Source organism: Petaurus breviceps, unplaced genomic scaffold (assembly GCF_028583685.1).
Source record: "Petaurus breviceps papuanus isolate PSGF00001 unplaced genomic scaffold, PetGlider_PUasm1.0 178, whole genome shotgun sequence".
In the NCBI taxonomy this organism is placed as follows: domain Eukaryota; kingdom Metazoa; phylum Chordata; class Mammalia; order Diprotodontia; family Petauridae; genus Petaurus; species Petaurus breviceps.
The window spans coordinates 9,517,973-9,539,759 of record NW_027185777.1 but is presented as its reverse complement, the minus strand read 5'-3'; the positions used below and the strand labels follow the sequence as shown (position 1 = coordinate 9,539,759).

Genomic DNA, 21,787 nt, shown 5'->3' with positions numbered 1-21,787 from the left:
TCAACAAATATTTTCAATTACATATTATATGATAACAATTCTCAGATCTGTAAGAGGAGTCCTAAAAGTCTTAGTACAGTTTTCAGTTTTAAACTACATTAAGAGTTTGGGGACTTGCTTTGTTTCTAGACTTAACCTTTCTGGGAGCTCTCTTCCCATATTTGACATGCCTAAACATCTCCTTTTAATGATCTCTATGTCACTCCAAGTACAATATGTCAGAAATCAAACTAAAGCTATATCTTTTTTTCTTGCTCCCAAATCAACCCTTTGCCAATCTCCTCTACATAGAGATTTTGTATTTGCTTATCTGTGAACAAGTTTTTATCCCTTGCACACTTCTCAACAAATTCAGCTTAAGCTTTTAGCTCTAACTAGCTAACTCTGTTGACTTCAGCAATGTCTTCATCAAAGTGTCAACAATGACTTCATCCAGTTGGCTTAGAAATCCTTGGGAATCAGAAATCATCTGAGCAGTCATCTGAGGTTAAATTCTTTAACTGACTTCCATGAGTCCTCAATGCTGTTCACTGCATTCAGGAAGGGGATACATTCCAAACTCTATTCAATGTTCATCTACCTTCTTGATGGTGCTGATAATCTGGGAAAGGGTCCTTCTAAGGTAAGAAGTCTCTGAGACTGTACATTAAGGAGCAGAAGTCGATCTGTCTCAGGAGAGGGAGTTTCCTTATCGGAGCTTTCCCATAGTGATGAAATCACAGAGCCAGTTCCCCAAAAAGTGAAAGGCCTTAACTGCAAGGGCTGTTTCTGTTTGAGTGAGCATGAATGAATGCATGCAAGAATGAATGAATGAAGGTGAGAATAAAACTATTCATACTACCTACTTCACATAGTTGTGAGAAATGCCCTTTACAAAATGGGCCTTTTGTAAAATGCAATTCAATATATAAAAATAGATTATTATGTATCCACAAAATGTCAAGAGAGCTAGAAAAGGGCAGCCATCACATTGAGAGGGGCGTACATAGGAGATTTTTAAGAGAACACTGAATCTGGTAAGACACGCATAGGCTGCGGTTGGTCCTGCTGGACAGAATGTGCCCTCTTGCATAGGTTTGGTATCAGATCCACCAAAATACTAAAGTGCTTCTAGACTAGGCCACTGTCCTTGGAGCTGGGAGATACAAGTGTACATCATAGCTCTGATATTGCTTTTGTCTTTGTGATAGCAAGTAAGTCCCTTCACCTGAGTTTTCATGTGTAAAATGGGGAAAATCACATTTGTAGAACTTCCTCACAGAGTTCTTGTGAGGGAAGTCCTTTGTAAACTTATAAAAGATACATTAGTGGAATCTGTGTGTCAGAGCTCCTAAGGGTTTAACCTGTTTGTCTTGGAGGGCTTGTCTCTTGGAAGAAAACACAGCCACTCCTTCCTTCTGCCCACCACCGTCCAAATTCCTGTTGATTCAGAGGACATTAGCTAAGAAAGAGATGGCACCCTGGTGAAATGTTCGGGGGATTTGTTCTTAAAGAAGGAAAAAATATTTTTGCCCTGGGATTACGTCAGGCCTTGGGAGGCTTACCCACTAACTGGAATGCACAAAGTATCTCCCTATCCCCAAACACTTATAGCCAGCCACTCTACCCATGGCTCACACAGAACCCACAAGGAGAGTTGGAGGAAGAGTAGAGAAACTCAACAGTAAGCTATGGCAGAGGAAGGAAAGAAGGGGGTGAGTGGACTTTATTTGAGCATGAACAGGGAGAGGTGTATAGAGTAAGCAGTGAGAGGGAGCCGAAGACATTTTCAGTGTGAGTTTACACCTTAGAAATCAGGGGCTTGATTTATCATCTTGCTGATTGTTTAGACTTAAGACAGTGATGGAGAAAATATTGATACACATTAAATTTTAAAGTGCTTGGCATACATTTTGGAGGTGGGTGGGAGCTGGTTGTTAAATATTTACCAGTAGGCCCCAAGGTAGAATGCTCTATCCCTCTGTGGAATGATTTAGGGAAGATACAGATATTATCCATGGGAATTCCATCATAGGAATAAAAAGGCATTAAAACTGAAACTGAGTTGATTTACTTATTTTCAAAGTAATCGAAAGCCCCATCCATCTACAGTAATTCTACAATAACACAACCAACATCATATTTGTAGGTTTTGAGATTTTGTCAGCACCAACATGTCCCAGTAAGTTTTTCTCCCATTAGATGGCAAGCTCCTTGAGGGCAGGGACTGTCTTTTGCCTCTTTTTCTATACCCAGCACTTAGCACAGTGCCTGCCACATAGAAGTTACTTAATAAATGTTTATTGAATTGAATTGTCTCCTCTACCCCCAGAACTCAGCACTTTTTCTTAGACTCTTGGAGGCTTGTCTGGGGGGAAACTAAGAGGTTAAGCAACTTACTCAGGGGCAGCATATGTCAGAGGCAGAACTCAAGCCTAGGTCTTCCTAACATTGAGGCCAGATATTGATACACTAGTGAGGGGTTGGCGAACCTCTGTCCTCGAGGCCACATGTGGTCCTCTAGGTCCCCAAGTGTGGCCCTTTGACTGCATCTAAACTTTGAACTGTGAAATAGATTTGAACTGGATTCAGTCAAAGGGCTGTACTTGAGGACCTAGAGAGTCACATGCGGCCTCAAGGCCGCAGGTTCCACACCCCCACGCTAGACTGCTGCTTCCCAATGACATCATCACTGTTAATACTACAACTACTACTACTACTACCACCAATAATAATAACAATTAGGTGATTCTCATCCTTTTTATCATGTGAATATTATGACAGGCTGGGCAGTATTAATTCATAGCATGCTGGCCTTCAATACAGGAAGACCTGGGTTCAGATCTCACCTCTGAACTTAATAGATGTGTGACCTTGGACAAGTCACAACCTCTCCAACACTTAGTTTCTTCATCTGTGGAAGGAAGAAGTGGGACTTGATGACCTTTAAAGGTCACTTCCACCTCTGAACCTACAATCCTACAATCTTCGGTGGATTGTGAACATGGAAAGTTCATTCCTCTCATCACAGGGGCTCTTATCCACATATATTCTTAAGGGTTCTCCAAAACTCTAGAAATCTAGAGCGACTACATCTACTGCCAATGTGGGGGTATTGGGTTCCCAGTTTGCATCTAATGTTCATCACAAGACAGATCTCTAGCAAGGCATGGGAAGCCTGAAATTCCAGTGGTTAATCTGAGCCAATCCACTGTTTGTACATTTTCTACCCTGTGACATCTGTGTATGGTATTCCCTCTTCTTTATGTGGCAAAGAGAATTCTTTGGAGAAGGATGCTCTTTCTTATAAACCCCAAACTGAAGGAATTGACATGCTTTTTCCTATTCAAAGGGTTAAAACTTTGCAGTTGTGATTTTCCTTCCCTTTGGTTAATAGTTCTCTCATATTCATCTCCTTCATTCCTTCTTTTTTTTTCTTTTATTGCAATTAACCCAGGAACTTACAGCTACATAGACACTGAGAGCAAGCTGAGCTGCATTTGTAGCAACTCAGAGACTGTTTTCCCTGTATTTGCTTAGGGCCTCTGAATGGTTGCTGAGATACAGTTGGAGCTCCGGGAAACCAGCTCTGGCACTCCGATTCAAATCCAGCCATTCTTGCCAGTGAATAATTTGTGATGGAAAGCAGGCTGTACCAACCCCCTCTAACTGTGATGGGAGGCGGCTGCCTAGGGCCTTTGGAAGATCACCCTCAAGCACAGATAACAAGTCCGCCCCCTGACTACCCACAGAGAGTCAGAAAGCAAAGGAGAGGTTAATTGAAAAGTCAGTTTTTTGATGTGAAGTGGGTGGGAGAGGCCTCTGGAGCTGAGGCTGCACATTGCCTAGTGGGGAAAATGCAGGGGACATAAAGTACCTAACTGCGGAGTTGAGCAAAGATGGGGCACTAATGAGGGGCTAGGGAGAGATGCTCCTTTGTCCTGATTGCTGCAAAGCACTAGTCTTTTTGCAAACTGTTCCACTTCTGGAGATCATGAATGATGGAGCTGGGAGGAAGGGGGGCTGCAGCTGTTTCTTGTTTTTCTTCACTTAGAAGGTAAAGTACACTGACAGATATCCTGTGTCTTCAACCCTCCCTCCTGAGTAAACGCGAATATGGCAGTGCCTGAGCTGAATCTGGATTTTATGGACATGGAGGATCCAGGAAAGGATCCTCTGGAGTCATCGCTCTCCTACTTGGTCTCTCCTCTATCCAGTCCATAGAGCTGTCAGATTATGAGATCAGAGAGCTGGAGCTGAAAGGGGACTCAGTGTCCATAGTCTAACTCACCCATGTCACAGAGTAGGAAACTGAGGCCCAAGGCATTTAAGTGAATTTGTTCAAGAGTCCATAGGCAGCAAGGGCATCTAGGTGGTGCCATAGTGCGCAGAGTGCTGGACCTAGAGTCTGGAAGACTCATCTTTCTGAGTTCAAATCTGGCCTCAGACACTTACTAGTTGTGTAATCCTGGGCAAGTCACTTAACCCTGTTTGCCTCAGTTTCTTCATCTGTAAAATGAGCTGGAGAAGGAAATGGCAAACCACTCCAGTGTCTTTGCCAAGAAAACCCCAAGTGGGGTCTTGGAGACCTGGACACCCTGACAAAGCTGCTCAAGCTTCAAACCACATTAAGGCTTTTGGGACAACTTGATAGACATCCTTGAAATTTGAGAAACATGAACTCATGGTATAGTAGAATGAGTCATGGTGCTGAAATCAGAGAACCTAAGTTTAAATCCAGTCTCTGAAGCTTATTATTTATATGACCTTGGGCAAGTGCCTTAACTTCTGCAAAATGAAGGGAGTGGTCTAGATGGCCTCTGAGGGCCCTCCCATCCCTAAATATCTACCTCATTAATCCCAAGTCTCTTCCTTAGTGCTGTACTTAGACCCTCCACATTAGGGTTTTTCTTACCTGGCTTCTGGATGTGTTAAAGTGCTGCCTTACTGAAGCCAAGATGTCTTCTGTCTCGTTCTGAGAAAATGAGTAACAGTCCTCATCCTGCCTTAAGCTAAGTAAACTGTGCAAGTAAAACTGATAGTCTTTACTGCTCAGATTGAGTTTTGAGGCACAGATCTCTTCCTGATGAATTATGTAATACAGAAGGAGGAGGGAGATTCTCTGAAACACTTCTTCACTCAGATGATCTTCAAAATCTCCTCCGGCTATTAGTAACAGGGCATCTGGTTCCAAACACTGTAGGTTAAAAAAGAAAATAAAGACAGGCCACACATGTCTACACATTCATTATTCCTTGATGCCTAGCAAATGCCCACAGAATGCCAGCTATGGGACTGCCTGGGTCTTAGACTTTGACAAGGCTTCACAGGAAGGCAGGAAGTCTAAAGGGGGCAAACCAGGAGCTAGAACAGAGAGGGGTGGGAGGAGGGAGGTGAGAGGGAGAAAGAGAGAGAAAAGAGAGGAGAGAAAGAAAGGAAAAGAGAAGAGAGAGAAAAGGAGAGAGGGGGAAAAGAAAGAGAAAGAAGGAGAGGAGAAAGAGAGAGAGAGCAGGAGAGAGAAGAGAGGGGTGGGAAAGAGTATAAGCAACATAGCACATAATGGATAATGGATATAGAAATGGCTTTGGCCAGGAAGAACTAGGTTCAAATCTCACCTCTGATAAATACTATCTTTATGACTGAGCAAGTCGCTGTCTTTGCATCAAATATGGTAGGCCACAAGTGGCTAGAAAACTCCCACATATATCAGGGGACCAGATTAAAATGTAATTGGCAGATATTTAACAAGAATAAATAAAAATACAATACAACATAGATAATGTTGACCTGTGATTTTCTGTGTCAATATGTGCCTAGCAGGTATCCATTTCCATTTAGGGTTGGCACCACTGCTGTAGACAACTCTCTAAGACTATTTTAAGGTACAGAGGAGATGCTGACCCACATTTGCCAAGGGAATTTCCTTAAAGTTCCCTAAATCTATGAAATTACAGCTCTAGTACCTATCCCCCATACATTTATATGGAAATACATACACTATATCAATGTTGTTAGTACACCTTGTCATATTCTTATTTCACCCCCATTAATAGGATTTTTTTTCATTTCATTGACTGATAGGTCAAAGATTAACCTTTGGCAAAACAGAAGGGGGTCTCTCTCAGCTTGACAGGAATTCCCTTGATGTAGGATATATGATCTATTCTCCCAGGAACAAATTAGATGCCTTTTCACTCACATCAGAGTAGAATCATTTGCTGTCCTAATTCTTAGAGGGAATTGTCTCACAATAAGGGTTAGTTAACAGCCTGTCTTGAATGCCATTCTCCTCTGGTAACAGCTTGTAGGGCTTTGATTTTATGTCTGCTACGCAGCCTACTCAGGGAACAACTGTAACACACCATATGCGTCAGGCAGAAACAACTGTCATCCATATCCAAAACAAAGCATTAGTTGCATTCTTTACAAAGCCAGGATGACTCCAATTATTCAGCAACTAAACTGCAACAATAGGAGAAGATAAGGGATAGTGAAATTATAAACTTACTAATAAACTCAAAGCAAAAGCTCATGAGCCCCCACCAATGTGTTTGATTTTACTAGTCAGCCAGAAGACACAATTCAAAATAAAGGCATCTAATAAAATAACACAAGAGGAAAAAAAGCAATAGATCACCATCCCCACAAATCTACAGCACTTTCTTCTTACAAATATTATTTTAAAAAAACCTCTCTGTAGGACAAATTGTCACATATAGGGATGACATGTAGAAGGATACATATGGAAGGAACATGTATGGCCATGACACATGTATGGAGGGGCAGGATGGGCTTTCTGTACTGCAGGACTATAAATTTCTTCTGATGATCTCCTCATACTGCTCCTACTGGACCTACCCTACACTGGTCTCATGTGGTATGTAGTCTCTGTTAGGTAGTGCTCCAAGTATTGAGGTCAGGGAACCCTAAAATGTTGAGGTCTAAGGTCTAGGGGTGCACAAGACCCCAAAATACCAACATGCCAGGTCCTGCCAAAAGAATTTGACTCAAGTCTTCTCTCAGCCAAAGTAAAGTCAAGTTTACTAAAGGTTCCCCATAATGGGTAGACTCTTAAGGAGCCTCAGTATCTGTGACACTTGTATTGGACAAGTGGGACAGAATAATCTGACACAGAGTTAGTCAGTGCTAGATCATTCTCAGCTCTCATGGAGGCAAGATGGAGCTTATATACAGAAAGGTTGTGGGAGGAATCTAGGGGTGGTCTAGAGGAAGAGTTTGGGGAGGGTCTTCAGGAGGAGTCAAATAAGGATCTTGAGGGCACTGACCAGACTCCAGTAATGAGATTTAGGGTGGGAGTTAGCTGGAGGCTACCTGGAGATGACAGACAATGGAGGCCCACTCTAGTTTAAGGGGAACAGATTTGGGTATAGATATTTTGGGATGATCAAGAGTAGGGGCTAGCTGGACAATGGAGGGCTGGCTAGTAACCCAGATTGGGCCTAGCTATAGTGAAGGGCTGATGGCCTCAGGTAAATGCCTCCTTTGGGAAGATTCAAGAGCTAAAGGGGGTTCTCAGAGCCTGTACCTCATCACAAGGATCTTAGTATCATTACTAAGTGTTGCTCTGATGTGTGTGTATGTAGTTGTGGATGTCTCTCTACTTCTACTTTCTGCTATCAGCTAAGATTTTACCTATTCACCATAAAAGCAGTTGGGTATACTTACTTTCAGCTTAGATCCTTGATGTTTAAGCTTTAGCTTGTTTTGTTTTGTTTCACAAGGCAGCTAAGTACTACAGTATGGAAAAGTTGTTTGTGGGGCAACTAGGTGGCTCAGTGAATAGAGCACCAGCCCTGGAGTCAGGAGGACCTGAGTTCAAATCCAGCCTCAGATATTTAACAAAAAACTAGCCGTGTGACCTTGGGCAAGTTACTTAACACCAATTGCCCTCCAAAAAATAAAAAAAAACCCAACTAGCTGCATGACTTTGGGCAAGTCACTTAACTCAATCTCCCTACAAAAAGCAAAAAAAAAATTTGTTAGTTATTTTCTCTTCATAGGGAGAGAAAAATATCAATTTTCAGTCCTAGCTTTTCTTAACTTAGCTTCTTTCTCCAGAAAGAGAGGCTTGCCTCCAGGGACCAATTTCATTTGTAGTATAGATTAGCCAGAGAGTTAGGTAGAGCCTGCAAGGACCTAATTTCTACCCCTTCCCCCAAGAGAAACATTCCAGATAAGTTTCTATCTTTTTAGCTATTGTTTCTAGAATTGAATTGAATTGTAGTCTGTTGACTTGGGCAATCATCTGATTTAGAGTTAGAAATTCCTTCTAACTCTTACTTAACCTTTTTTGGGGATCCTGTAACCTCAAACTCCATTTGGGATGTGGAAAGAGAGGTCTCTCAAGAAAATATGAAAGAATTACATGAATCTCAAGTCTCAAGATTTTTCCTAAGCCCTTCTCCCTACCTTCAACATCCTTTGGTCTCTATGGAAGTGAAAGGAAGGAAAATGAAGGTCTAAATCCCAGATAAAACTTCAGGGAGACAGCATTCATTATCTCAATTCTATGTTCCAAATTCCTGATTTTATTATGTACATGTGGCTAGCAACAAACCCCCTAATATTTAAATTCCCAACTTTTAAAGAATTGTTACTTATTCATGGTGATTGCTTCTTTCTGAAGAGAGGGAGGAAATGCAGTTTAACTGAACTTTAGTAGCAATGCAAATAAACTAGATCTGAATTTTTCACATTCACTTCCTTTTTTTCTTTACCTAGGTGTCTGCTAAGAAAAGAAAGATGACCGATTTTTTTCAGGGAACAGAAGATGGGTCAATAGAGCAAGAGGCAGGGAGGAAGGTAGGCCATCACCTAGTGTGCAATGCACAATGAAAGGTACTTTTTGATAAGAGCTTTTATAAGAGTTTTGAAATTTCCATTTTCCATGACATCTATTTCATGATATGTTAAACCATAAGTACTACAAGAAAAGTTTAAAGGTTCCTGCATTCAGTCAGGCTCACAGCGTCTACTTTTCAAACTCTGCATGGAAGACACAAATGCCTTGCATTGGCAATAGGTGAATCAACAGAGTTGACATTTAAGAAAATACAGATTCCTTACTAGATTGTGGATCTGAGAACAAGTTATTGGGGTTTTAAGAGTGGGAAAAGGTAGAATTTCCAGTATGGGATCTGGGAGCCCCCTAGAACTCTCCTTGAGTCCTTGAAGTACAGACTCTGGGAAACCCACTTGAACTATGATTAAATTGTCTCATTTGATGAGGCATTTGCATGAGGCAATAAACCTTACTTTGTGGCAGAGTCCAAGCCTCTGTTACTAGACTTCCCACCCTTGAGCCTATCAAAATATCAATCCACCCTTGAACTAGCCTAGCCCACCATTGTTTGTAGTCTCCAGTTGTCCTCCCACCCTTAATCACTCATTGACCTCATTAACTTCTCCTGAAGACCCTCCCAAACTCCTCCTCTAGATCACCCCTAGATTCCTCCCATAATCTTCTGCATATAAGACACCATCTTGTCTCCATGTCTGTGAGAGCTCTATAGAATAGTGAGAGCACCGTAGAATAGTGAGGGCGCTATAGAATAGTAAGGGCACCATAGAATAGTGAGGGCGCCATAGAATGACCTAGCACAGACTTACTCTGTGTCTAGTGCAAGCAAACTTTTAGTTAACTTTACTTTTCTTTGGCTGAGAGAAGACTTGAGTTGAATTCATTCGGTAGGACCTGGTGTGTTGGTATTTTGGGGTCTACAGAGCAACCCTAACCCTCAGGGAACCATAAAAATGGAAGAGGTTACCCATAAAGATGGGGTCTTATATTCACAAGGTTGTGGGAGGAATCTGGGGGTGGTCTAGAGGAGGAGTTTGGGGAGGGTCTTCAGGAGGAGTTAATGAGGTCAATGAGTGATTAAGGTGGGAGGTAGCTGGAGACTACAGACAATAGTGGGCTAGGACAGTTCTAGGGTGGATTGATATTTTGATAGGCTCAAGGGTGGGTAGTCTAGTAGCAGAGGCTTGGGCTCAGCCACAAAGTAAGGCTTATTGCCTCAGTAAATGCCTCATCAAATGAGACAATTTAATCAGAGTTGAAGTTCCCAGAGCCTGTACCTCAAGGACTCAAGGAGAGCTCAAGGGGGCTCCTAGAGCCCATACCTCATCACCAGTATCTTGAATGCTGAAATATTGGCAATGGCCTAGTAAACCATGGGACCTTCTAGATACAAAGTCTTCTTGGACACTGATGAAAATGCTAGAAAACCTCTTGCTTTTACCGAGATAAAAAGAAGACTATATATTGGTAGTTTGTCTACTATCTTTATCCCATTGCTGAATCTGAGTTTGACTGATTCAATCATCAGTTAATTCAGGTTTGCTTGATTACTTGTTCTTATACTGGGTGAAAGCCCTAAGGGGAAGGGGGGGGGGAAATTAAGAATTCTTTCTTAATTGCATTTAACTCACTGAGAGATTTTACCTACAAGATGTTAAAGATTGAATATCTACAGCAGGTTTTAGGGACAACAATCCCAATGTTGCCAAATGTGGGGTGTGATGGATTGTACCTTGGGTACACTAATTGACAACAGCCCCACTCCTTTTTTAACTGCTAATTTCTTTATTAATTCTCATCTTGGGTTTGAAAGCAATTTTAAAGGGCATATTTTAGTGTTTTCTCATAAATTAGTAGAAGCACACAATCTCTCATCAATTAATTATAGAGTAATCATTTTATAAGCCCCATCTTCCATATACACCAGAGAAACCTTTTTCCATAAACCTTTGTCATCTCTCTACCTTAGCTGATCTCATAACCTTAAGTAAACATGGAGTATCACAGGCTTTACAAGGTACTAGCATGATCAATACAAATGAATTTAGATATTTCAAGAATGTGTCTATAATGGGAAAAGTCACAGCCAGCATCACCTCCGACCAGACTGCCACTTATGGAGTCCAACAATTCAATTCCCTTAGGATAACATTTAAAGTTTCTACTCAAGTTGTCTTCTCCACCAAATATGAGTGAAACTCATTTCTCTGAAAATGTCTTTTCAGAATCTTTCTCCTTGACAGTTACGGCATTCAGGGTCTCTGGAGTTTCATCTTCATCCTTTCTCTCTGGGCCTCATACAATCTTTCTCAGTCAGCTATGACAGTTAAATCTCTCCAAGTAACTATTCCTTCACTTTTGAAGATGTAATAATAATATCCAGTATCTCTATGAGAGAGGCTATTTAAACTAGGTTTATATACCTAAAAGTCTGGAATATTTAAAACTGAATAATAAAGTCCTTTTCACCTATTCAATAAGACTATTTGTTCCTATTAAATTCTTAGCTATGTTGGAATGTTTCCTTTTCCTATAAAAAAAAAACCTCTCTAGAATTTAATGATTAAAAAAGAACAAAAATAGCCATAGTCCCTCCACAAAAGTGCAATCCCAATGTCCCATGGCATGAAAGTGACTTCAGGCTCAAACACCTTGCCAGAGGGTATAAGCTCCTATAGATTTTACCAAACTAGAAGGGCTTCCAATATAATGCAAATAGCAGACTCTCTTGGCTCCCAAGGACCATTCCACTTTATTACTGAAAGGCTTATCAACGTAAGTTTAGTCTATAGGTAATAAATTCTTTAGCTATGGCCATTTGTGAAAAGGATTTGTATAACTGGTCTCAGTCCTGTACAATGTACTTCCATTTAATCAGTGATAGTGGTAAAACAGCAGAAAGGAAGGGACAAGGCAGATCATGCAAACAATCTGTTTTTAGACTATCTAAAATAATTATTTAACTGGTGATATTCTAAACGTGATTCCTTTGTCCAGAAACCAATGAGCTGATTCTCTGAATATTGCACATTTCCTCTACACTTGAATCCCTTGACCTGTTGTTCCATCACTGTTCATGCCTTGCCAATCACCAATCGTGGGTTACTCCCACCATCTTCCTTCCCTTCACTTACAGGCATTTCTGGAGGAACTTATATAATCTTACTTGCTGAGTCTACTATGAATTGATGTCATTTACTTTTATAAGGACCTTCACCGCTCTACAAAAATCCTTTTATTCTTCCCTAAATGGCTATTTCACTTCCAACTATTTTGTTCCAAAAACCTCTCCTACCTACTCAGTACTCCTAGGCTATTTCTCCCAACAGTGGACCTGAACATATAACTTAACTGTGGAATTTCTCCTTAACTCCACTGCATTTCTCAAACCCTCTCACCAGCATCCCCTATTCTCACATCCTTTGTTCCACTCTCTGATGAAAAGTTAGTTCTTCTTATCCAAGACCAACTCCTATATTTTTGTCTTTGGTGTCCATGCACTCTTGTATTATTTGAGAACTTGTTCCCAATACTTTCTTATCTTTTCTTGTTGCCTACAAAGATACCCAAGTCTCCCCATTCTCAAAAAACAACTTTGACCCTATCACCTTAAATGATCATTTTATAACTTTTCATTCACTCATTTAAAAAGCCATCAACAGGCATTGCTTTGACATCATATCCTCTCACACATTTCTCAACTACTTGCAGTCAGGCTTTGGATTTCACTATGCAAATGAAAGTATTTTTCCAAATTTACCAATGATCTATTAATTGTTAAATTCAATGGCCTTTTCTTAGTCTTCCTTATTTCACACTATTCTCCTTCATTCCATATATGATCCAGCCAGACTTGCTCCCCAATGGCAGCGTTCTATTTATATATTTGCATAGGCTGGCCACCTGTTAGAATCTCTGGCATCCATCAAGCCTTAATTCATGTTTTACTTTCTATAGAATGCCATTCTAGTAACCCTTCCCCTCTTCCCCACTTCATTGCTGTAAACTTCCTTCACAAGTAATCAGTATATACATATCTGTTTATACACTAATCACTATAGTATAATGTTAAAAAAAAAAAAAAACAAATCCCAAACCCTTAAAGGAATTCTTTTTCATTTCAATCTTTTTTTCCCCCAGCATCTAGTATACTAAACTTTTTGGATTGGACTGATTAACATAATATTGCAGGAACTCAAAGAGATCCATATTTGCATCATTGATGTCATCGTCATCATCATCACCACCACCAAAGAATGTTTATTAAGCCCTTACTAAGTGCCAGTCACTGTGCTGAGTTATATGGATGAAACCAAAAAGTATTGCAAAGTTACTGATAAATGGAAAGAGAGTATAGATTTTCCTTGAAAAGTTAAAGGACTTGGTGGGACTGCTTTTATTCTATGCTGAAAGATAATTTTTTTTTCATGAAACACAATCCTCTGCTTTGCAAGGTTGCATAATGATCATAAGCAAAATGACTTTCCAAACTAGATGAGTTCAATAAAAAGGGGGACACAGAAGAAGACAGGTAATGTATGTTTGAAATGATAATTCAAGATTAAGAAATGTAATATACAAGAACCTGCCAATTTCTCAGAAGCATCTTGATCATATATCATGAGTAACTTCTTCAAGAAAGAAGTCAGAAGGCATTGAACATAGAGAACAGAGTTTCACAGATGCAAAAAAAAAATCTATATGAGAATACATCATTAGCCAGGGATTTTTAACATTTTGGGCAACATCTGGTGAAGCCAGCCTCTGGAGTCCTTCTCAGAATAACATTTTTAAATACATAAAATTGAATACATAGGATTGCAAAGGAAATCGATTATAATGAAATATAGTAATCAATTCTTTAAAAAGTTCAGCGAATCCTAGATTTAGAAACTCTGTCTTAACTGAATAGAAATCAGTGACTACATTTCAGAATCAGTTTTCTACATTTTTAGGTGACTACCTAATAATTAAGAAAGAATAAAGATAAGGAAACCCTTCATACAAATGCAGCCTTAGAACAGTATTTCTGCTGTGACACTTCTTGCCATAGGTAAGTAATCTGTGACTCAGAAAAACGGGACATGGATTACAGTATGCATCAGATCTTATTGCCATCAGTTTGTAGAGAAATGTTAAAATGAGACTGCAAAGCAGTTGCCAGAATGAGGAGGATTAAAGGGCCCAGAAACCTCCTCAGTGAGCAGATACTCAATCTCCTTGTCTATTGGAGAGAAAAGGGAGACAAAGGCAACTCTAATTTAAAGTGCAAACTCATTCACAATACAGATGGGAAAAGATGATGGAAGATTAAAATTGTCCTCAAACAGTTTTATGACTTCAAAATACTAAAAGACAGTAGAGTGGAGAAAAAATTCTGCAAACTACCCACCAATAAACCAAAAGAGGCTAAATGATTTCAAGAACATTTGAAGATAAAAAAACAACAAATAGGACAAGATGGAACAGATCCATCTACATTTCTATAGAAATCTATTCTCATATATGATAATAAAACAATAATGATGACAACAAAGGGTTTTAAGGCGTGAATATTATTTACCTGCATTATCTTCTTTGATCCTCACTGGAATAAGTACTGGTAATATCTTTATCTTCACTTTAGATGTTTGGAAATTGAGGATCAGAGTTGCATGATTACTCTAAAATCATTTGTTCAACACTATGGTTGTATGACTACTGTCAGAGACAGAATTTCGATAGATCTCTCCTGGTTCCAAATCCAACACTCTTTCCATTGAATCATGATAGGAGCAGACAAAGGCATAAGGACTGTTTGTGGGATTTATGGGTACAAATAACTCCCAGGTAAAGAAACGTCCTCTGCCTGTTCCGGTGATTATTAAGTTAAATGATTGCCAAAGTTGGTTCTCTAGGTTCCATGAGATGATGCTTCTCATACATAATGGTAGAACTACCACTTTGGGACTTACTTTCTGATTTGTTATATCAATAAGTGGAAATGGCACTTAAAGGAATGAAGTTCAAAGGAGTGTCTGGACAATCCAAATACATATTGAAGAAATCCACACTGAAAGAATGCAAAGATCCGTGATGGTATTACCAATAAAAGAGGGACTAAGAAGACATCAGCCACTGCTGAGCCAAGTGTTAACTTCTCAAATCTACAAGATCTTCATGGGGGTGGCTAGGTGGTGCAGTGAATAGAGTACTGGCCCTGGAGTCAGGAGGACCTGAGTTAAAATCCGGCCTCAGACACAACACAAAAACTAGCCATGTGACCTTGGGCAAGTCACTTAACCCCAATTGCCCTCCAAAAAGCAAAAAAAAAAAAAAAAGATCTTCATGGAATTATTCTATGAAGGTATTGATGACATTCTGGAAAAAAGTAGAAGAATGGAATAGAACATCACTGACTATTTTCTCAAGCACACTATATCTTTAGATACAATTCACTGAAAGGTCTAGATAATAAGAGTTACTCCTACATTTACTGTTTGTTATTAAGGGAAAGAAAAACCAATTGACTAAATAAAATAAAATGCAGCCTTAAGGGCTCTCTTCAAGTAATATTTTTCCCTGAAGCATATTTCATAATATAAAATTCCTTGATGGGTTCACCAACAAAAATGACTGTCTATCTTCTGACAATCAATAGAGAATGAGCTATAAGAAGTTGGAGACATATGCTCCCCAATCACCACTATGGAGTCTATCCTGTGCACAAGTCAAATGGAGGAGGGAGTCTGAAAACAGTGAGGTCTTCAGATGTTCTTGGTTGTTGATGACACTGTGCCAATTGTATCAAACCCTGTAGTTCCCCAGGGCCCCCTCTGTGATATCCACAGACACTCAAAAGAGATTGGCCATCAACACAGGAAGAACCAAATAGATGAAGATGTCATGTTATCCATATCATGACATGAAGTCAGATGGAGATCCAGTGTACAAATATCTTTAGTAGTTACTGTGCATGAAAAATTATATTTTTAATATTTTAATGTACTAAATTCCAGACTTAAGTAGAAGTAGATCCAGCTGAATTGCAGTTGGAAGGTTGTATAATTCCTTCAATGATTATAGACTACTCCTAGGCACAAAGTCCATTTTTTTTTTTAGCCAACACTTTCCCAATGGTGTTATGTGGTTGTCATTTACGCAATGAATTAATGAATACATATGCATGTATTAAACACTTACTCTGTATAAAACCCTGTGCTAAGTGTTGAGGAGACAGAAAATTAAGACAGTGTGCTCTCCAGGAGCTCACATTCTAAAGGAAGAAACAACAAATATAATAGGTTTTAGTTGCAAATGAGATAGAAAAACCCCATAGTCCTTAGGACAGTATGATGGTAAAGCAGGTACTAATTAGTCTTTTTTAGTGTCATTTCCACTGATAAAATTCTATTGGTTTCTCATGTCAAACCGTTTGACATTGCCAAAGACTTGAGTGGCCAAATTATTTTTTAGTCTTCAGTAATGTATAGCTATAGCACCTTCAGAAGTTTCCTGGCTGTGTCTCTATGTATGTTGCTTCCCAGGATTATAGTTGTGAGGTTTGGGCTGGAAGACAGACTGAGGGTTTGGACCATGTTGGTACTTCCAAGACTCTTGGACATACTCTGCCTATAGATTAGTTGGCATTGATGGTGGGAGAGAGAGGCAGGCTCCCTGTCCACAGTGACTTCTCTCCTAAATCATGGTTGTAAGTCTCAGTTTGGATATAGGCATGAAGGGTTACAGTATTCCCAAGACTCTTGAGTTCAGGGACTTGGATTACCTCCAGTGGAGTCTAAGAGACTGTGGTAGTTGAAGCAGTGGTGAAGGTACATACCACCTCCTAGCTTATCCTCAGGCACCCCAACGTTTTAGGTAGGCTGACATGACTACCACATGGATGGCAATTAGTCAGTATTTCATAGCTGGTCCATTGCTTGCCTTGATGACAGCTGTAGGGAGGAGGGCCTGGGTTGGAAGACAAATGGTCTGGGGGTGGGCATGGGGGTGGTTGGAGGTCATTGCTACTCACAATGCTCCTGGGCCTAGAGCCCTAGGTGGTTTCTATCCAAGTCTCCAGAGAGGCAGTAGCTGAGACTGTGGTAATGGTTTGGCTTGTATGCCTCAGGTTGTCTTCCTCTCCTTTCCTCGAGATGTCTAATTGCTCAACACCATTATCTCTGGGAAGGATCAAAATGATGGGTTCCTAAAGGACAATAAAGAGACCCGCAGTGGTCTGTAGCATATTGCCAATGATCACTTGTGTACAAGAAGTGGCATAAAAACCATGAGTGAGAGCAGGCATACAAGGCAACTAGTTGGCATAATAGATACTCAGACGGACTTGTAGTCAGGAAAACTGACATTTGGATCCTGCCTCAAATACATATTAGCTATCTGGCCCTGGGCAAATTATTTAATCTCTCCAAGACTCAGTTTTCTCATCTGCAAAATGGGGATAATAGTAGCACCAACTTCATAGGGTTGTTATTTGGATCAAAGGAAAAAAGTAAAGTGATTTGAGAGCCTTAGTGTTCTACAAATGGTAGCTATTATGACTCTCACAGCCACTGAAATCAAGTCAAATATTTTACCAAGAACATTTATATTTTCAAAGACTATTGGTTTTGGTCTTTGTGAAAAGTATTTGAGAAAATCTACACATTCCTCTAGGTACTTCACATAAATAAAATCCAAGATTTTATATGCAGTCTTCATTTCAAGTTGGTCTTAACTGATTGCCCAGATTTGAGGGCAAAGAAATGACACATTTCCTTATACTTAGGAAATTGCCTAACCATCTTATTTGCCATATAGTATTTCCTCCAGAGGCAACTGATTTCCAGAGAAAGGAAGCCCTTGTGGGCGCTGGAGGAGTTGGCCTGAGCCAAAGCCTTCCCTTCATGTTTCAGAAGACACCAGACCTCTCTAGCTTTGCAGACAGTGAAACATTTAGTATGCTTGGCTCTCCTTCTGTATGCTGTTGAATTTAAGTACTTTTACACAGGGGATCCTCAAACCTATGCATTGTTTTGCTCACCATCTTTTCTAGTTATTTCTTCAAACAGAGTTTCACTCAAGGAAGAATGAAAAAAACAACAAACGGGCTGCAAGAAAAGTTAGCCATGAGGCAATAACTTTCACTGCCTAGTTATGGAATTTAACTGACCAGAAAGATGTCCATTCAAACTGAGGTAAAACTGGTCCCCCCCCCAAATATGTTGACAGTATTTCAGAATTATACATTTAAAATAATAGTTTTGGGTCAAAATTTGGGGAGGGGTTAGATTTAAAAAATTCTTCCAAGTAAGCTTATAGTCACCCACTTTTAATATGCTCTTACATATCATTAAAAAAAGAATACACTGTACAAGTGAACTCTCAGAGGGCAACGAGGATCCATGATTTTCTAGATAATTCCAAAAAGCTCTGATTTCTCTTTATAATGGTATAAACTAAAACTAAAGCCATACCTCAAATGCTTACATAGAGATATACTCTAGTGCTTATATAGTGCATATAATCTCCAGGGACCACAAAGAAGTTGAGTGAATATTCAATTATTTACCTTTCACCCACAGCAATGAACAATTCTTTGTTATCAACAAGACATTTTGACCATGAAGAACAGTACACATTGCCAGTAAACATCTGAACTTTCCCTCTAAGTATTGGGAAAGGCTTGTTTTTGCCTCGCAGATACATTCCCCCATCCCCACTCATGCCAGATTTTCCAATTAATTCTGGACAAAAACTATGATCTCATCTTAGTTCAAGAGTTCTTAACCTGGTGTCTGTGAACTTGTTTATTTTTCTAAAATATATTGATACTATCTTTCAATATAATCGATTTCTTTATAATTTTATGCATTTAAAAACATTAGAAGTCTTCACTAGGTTGCTAAGGAGGGTCCACAACCAAAAAAAAGGTTATCAACATTGGAGGATTGGACAGAAGAAAAATTAATAACTCTTTTTAAAAAGTTTTACAAGAACCCTTCTTATCTTTAAACACAAATTCTTGCCTGTTTTTCAAGTACATAATCCTATAGCAATGAGTGCTAATTTCGTAGGAGAAAACAGGGGCATTTGGCAAATTCAGCATTTCTAAGCAGATTGTAGGCTCAGTAGAACGAGCAAAGGAGAAGGAAAGAGAAAGAAACAAAGAAGAAGAAAGCTTATATTTGGAAATAAATGCTTCTGGCAGCAAAAAATAAAACACCCTGGAGGGTCACAGTTTAAGGCTTACTGACATATTTCCCTTTAAGCCAAAGTACCTGCTTTCTTTAAAAGCATAGATTCTGAGCACTTGGCCCAAATGTAGCTATTGTGTTTATAGCCATCCCAAGCATTTTTTACTGAAGCTGGGCACCCTGAAATAAAGCACTGTCAGAGTCCCTGCTCAATTTTGATTGTGATGCAGCTACATTTCACTAACCAGATTGCAATCCTCTTGCATCCCATGAATCCGATGTGGGCACCCAGTTTTCTCCAATAAGGTTTGGATGAGTCTTCTCGAGTAGTTCTGTGAGTGGGTGTTGTTATCACTTGAGAGAACATGTAACACTTCCATTAGCTGACCTGGGCTCTGAGGATAGATGCCACCCTGGACCGAGGGATTCTCTTGCAGAATTTCTGGAACAACGATGGGAAGTAGAAAGAAGGACACTACCCCCCAGATGGGATGCTTTGTCCTTAAGTGCATTTCTGCCCCACACTGGAGCATGATTCTCTCTTGGATGGTGATCTGCAGACTGAAGTTCACAATTTAAACTTGATTTCTGAGGAATTTCTGTGCTAAAAGGGGGGAAAACAGGCTTTAATGAGAATGAATGCAATGTGTTTGAAAGGTTATTAATTGTGTGGCTAAGCTGATTTGCAGTGACAAGCCGTCACTAAACAACAGAGGGTCTGTAGGTAGTTTATAACCTCAAGCAGCAGGAAATCAAGATGATTGTTACTTTAAAAATCCTGTAGAAACATTGATGGAAGACATGATTTTGTTGTCTTGCCTTCATGTAAACAGTCAAAGGTAAGTAGTAATAAAAAAAAAAGTTTCTTATTTCATTGCTACTTTCCAGAATGTCTGAGTTGGAAGGGACCCAAGGGCCACCTAACCCAAACTCTTCCTGAACAGGAAATCATCTACAATATCCCCAACCACTCAAATGTGTTATCAGATTTTTCCTTACATTGTCCACAGATTTGTTCCTATGCAAATCCCAAGCCTTGCCTCTAGTCCTGATGTCTTGGGCCAGCCGGAAAGAATCTAATCTCTCCTATGTTACAGTCCTACAAATGGTTTAAAGGAGCCTCTTGTTTCACTGTAAAATCTAATTCAATTCAGCAAAACTTTATTAAACAACAACTATGGACCAGACATAGTGGTAAGTGGTGGGAATAGAAGGTCTAAAATAAAGAAGTTCCTGTCCTCAAGGAGCTTACTATAAAAAATAGATGTCCATAGCTATACAGTGTCTGTCTCTGTCTCTGTGCCTCTCTCTCTCTCTTTCTCCTTGTCTCTGTTCTCTGTTTCTCATTCTCTTTCTCTTCTCCTCCCTGCCTCTTTCCTTCCTTCCTTCCTTCCTTCTTTCCTTCCTTCCTTCCTTCTTTCCTTCCTTCCTTCCTTTCTTCCTTCCTTCCTTCCTTCCTTCCTTCCTTCCTTCCTTCCTTCCTTCCTTCCTTCCTTCCTTCCTTCTTTCCTTCCTTCCTTCCTTCCTTCCTTCCTTCCTTCCTTCCTTCCTTCCTTCCTTCCTTCCTTCCTTCCTTCCTTCCTTCCTTCTTTCCTTCCTTCCTTCCTTCCTTCCTTCCTTCCTTCCTTCCTTCCTTCTTCATTTTTTTCCCCTATTTGCAGCTTTGTTCTTGTTGCCTATGATTCCCCACACCTCACTCTAATCAATTTGGAAACAAGTATATAAAGTTAGAAAATGCATCCCATTGCTGGCAACATGTGAGGGGAAATCATATTTATTGGAGGTTAGAAATTTGTAGTTGACTCAAACTCTGGAGACTGGGAAGGGAAAAGTTAGTAAAAGAAAACAGAAATTCACATGACTGAATCCATCTTCTTCTTTGCTATTTAGGAATGATTAAGAATCAATAAGAAATTGTCTTAAGAAAATCAGAGTTTGAAGATCTCAGTGGCCTTGATAAATCCAAGTCACTAGCTTGTCTCTGAAAAAAAATAAAATAAAAGTAATCTTAAGAGCTAATGTCCTGAAAAACACAAATCTGTGGAATCTAGCTGTTAATGGAGTACAGGAGGCTAGCAGCGTCTTATGTTAGAATCTGGCTTGAAATCTAACAGTTATTTTGATGTAACTGAGAAGCTGGGATTACTTTCAGTGTTTAAAAAGACTTTATGTTACTTATGTTAGCATTTAAAAATGACAGAGGGAGACACAAACATTTCCAAACCTAGTGCTTACCTTCAGTGAGAAGACAAATGATGATGTATCTGGAGCTTTGCGGCCTTTGAATCCCTGAATGTATTTCACGGCTACAAAGTGCTATGTTTTTAAAATTCCTTGATGGTGCACTGGGAACTGGAGAGGATTAGTTTATTGAGGCCTTGAAAAGTTTTCAGTTGCTATGGAGAGAGCTGCTCTTAAGGTAACAATGAAGGTGGATAAAAGTTAGAACATTTTTCTGCCTGGCAGGTTTTCGGAGTAGCTAAATAAATGCAGTTCATTAATTAATGAGCTATCATTTTGTATCAGCGTTCCCCAATTTGCTGTGATTTCAACATTGGTGTTCACTTTGTCACTGGCCCCTTAAGGAAGAAAATCCTGATCAAAAGCCTGAGGACGGCCCAGTTTTGTAGAAGAAACTTTTCCAACCATTTCAAAACACATGTAGGTGCAGGTTATTTCAGGTTATATGTATTGTTTTTTTCTGTTGAATCTCCCAATTCCTTTCAGTTTTCTTTAGGAACCAATACAAATATTATTTTTTAAATGATTTTCTTAAAACATAGATCACCTCTAAATACTGGCTCTCCCCTAA

General features: G+C 39.6%; 1 protein-coding gene across 2 annotated transcripts in view; it reads right to left on the bottom strand.

Moving 5' to 3' along the window:
* The window catches only part of SLC39A12 (solute carrier family 39 member 12), a 112,234-nt gene extending 90,938 nt beyond the window's left edge, over window positions 1-21,296 (bottom strand). For both annotated transcript variants that reach the window (XM_069086094.1, XM_069086093.1), the window contains exons 1-3: window positions 21,211-21,296; window positions 19,221-19,579; window positions 4,895-5,176 (exon numbers count right to left, since the gene is read on the bottom strand). In XM_069086094.1, the coding sequence (XP_068942195.1) occupies window positions 4,895-5,176; window positions 19,221-19,508 (570 nt within the window). In that variant the 5' untranslated portion in view covers window positions 19,509-19,579; window positions 21,211-21,296. The remainder of the gene's footprint in view (window positions 1-4,894; window positions 5,177-19,220; window positions 19,580-21,210) is intronic.
* Window positions 21,297-21,787: the final 491 nt, after the last annotated feature.